The 1,213-nt window shown below is 62.7% G+C and overlaps 1 protein-coding gene across 1 annotated transcript; it reads right to left on the bottom strand.

Annotated features, from left to right (window-relative positions):
• Positions 1-741: 741 nt before the first annotated feature.
• On the bottom strand, positions 742-1,094 carry EMIHUDRAFT_259307 (hypothetical protein; the record flags this gene model as incomplete). The annotated part of the gene is made up of 2 exons (XM_005757885.1): positions 742-750; positions 825-1,094. 2 exons carry the CDS (start codon positions 1,092-1,094, stop codon positions 742-744), a joined length of 279 nt encoding a protein of 92 aa, XP_005757942.1.
• Positions 1,095-1,213: the final 119 nt, after the last annotated feature.

The raw sequence follows: 1,213 nt of genomic DNA, 5'->3' as shown, positions 1-1,213 counted from the left end.
GAGACGAGGCTCGAGTAGAAGAGGAGCGAGGCGAGGCTCACTCGAGAGGGAAGGCAGCAGTGACAGCTGGCCGCCCGCCACGCCGCCCACGAGGCGGCACTGGGGTGCTGCCTGGAAAGGAGATATCCCAGAGCCACCTGAGCGCAGAGCTCAGCCACATCTGCAGCACGAGGCCGGAGAGAAGAGAGAGGCACGCCACGAGTTGAGATGCAAGGTGCAAGGTGCAGGGGTGCTGCCTGGAAAGGAGATATCCCAGAGCCACCTGAGCGCAGAGCTCAGCCACATCTGCAGCACGAGGCCGGAGAGAAGAGAGAGGCACGCCACGAGTTGAGATGCAACAGCATTCCTCAGAGCGGGCTGTGGAGCCACCGACTCGGGTCTCCAGGTGGACGAGGCCGCTGTGGCAGGGCCGAGGCGACCGCAGAGCATCGCAGGCAAGCAGATGAGGCCATCGCCCATCGTGCACTGCTGCCAAGGACAGTCGCCTTCTGACTCTGCGTCCGTGAAGGACGCAGAGGCAGAAGAAGAGGTAGGAGAGGAGAGGGTGAGTCTCCTGCGGGAAACTAGTGGCCTATCACGAGTTAGGGCCCCTACCCCAATCGTTATCGGCGGAGTTGATCTCAGATGCCGACAAGTTTCTCTCACTCCGCGCCTCGACACAAGCGGGAAACTCACGCATCACAGTACATCAAAATCCCCAAAAACGTAATGATACACGCACGCCGCCCAGTCCTCTGAGTCTCATCGCAACTTCGCAAGCACTACTCTGTGGCTGGCTGGCGCGCTTCCACCTCGAGCACTCTCTCTAGAGATCACTCCGTCACCTTGCAGGCCTTGCTCTTGCGGGGCGCCACCTCGAAGAGCTTGCACTCCTCCTCGAGCTTGCGGATGGTCGCGAGGTCGGCGTCGATCACGGTCGCATCGTCGTGCACCAGCACCACCACGCCGGGGCAGTCGAAGAGGTCGACGGTCAGCTTGAGGGGCATGCCCACCACAACGCTCTCGGTGATGGTCGTGAAGGAGGGCAGCGTCTTGATGGTCTCGAAGCCAGGCGTCGCCTGCACCTCCTCGCCCTCCTGGTACGAGACGAGCATCACGATGGTGCCTACGCACGGCCGCCCTGCTAAGTCGTTCCTGCCCCGTTTAAGTCGGGTGCGCCCCGGGGCCCCGGGCCTGGGCCGCCGCTTTCCTGATCCCCCCTAACCGGTCTAAG

Source organism: Emiliania huxleyi, assembly GCF_000372725.1.
Source record: "Emiliania huxleyi CCMP1516 unplaced genomic scaffold EMIHUscaffold_8984, whole genome shotgun sequence".
NCBI classification, from domain to species: Eukaryota; Haptophyta; order Isochrysidales; family Noelaerhabdaceae; genus Emiliania; species Emiliania huxleyi.
The sequence above is the reverse complement of the archived record's forward strand: the minus strand, read 5'-3'. Positions and strand labels throughout refer to the sequence as shown.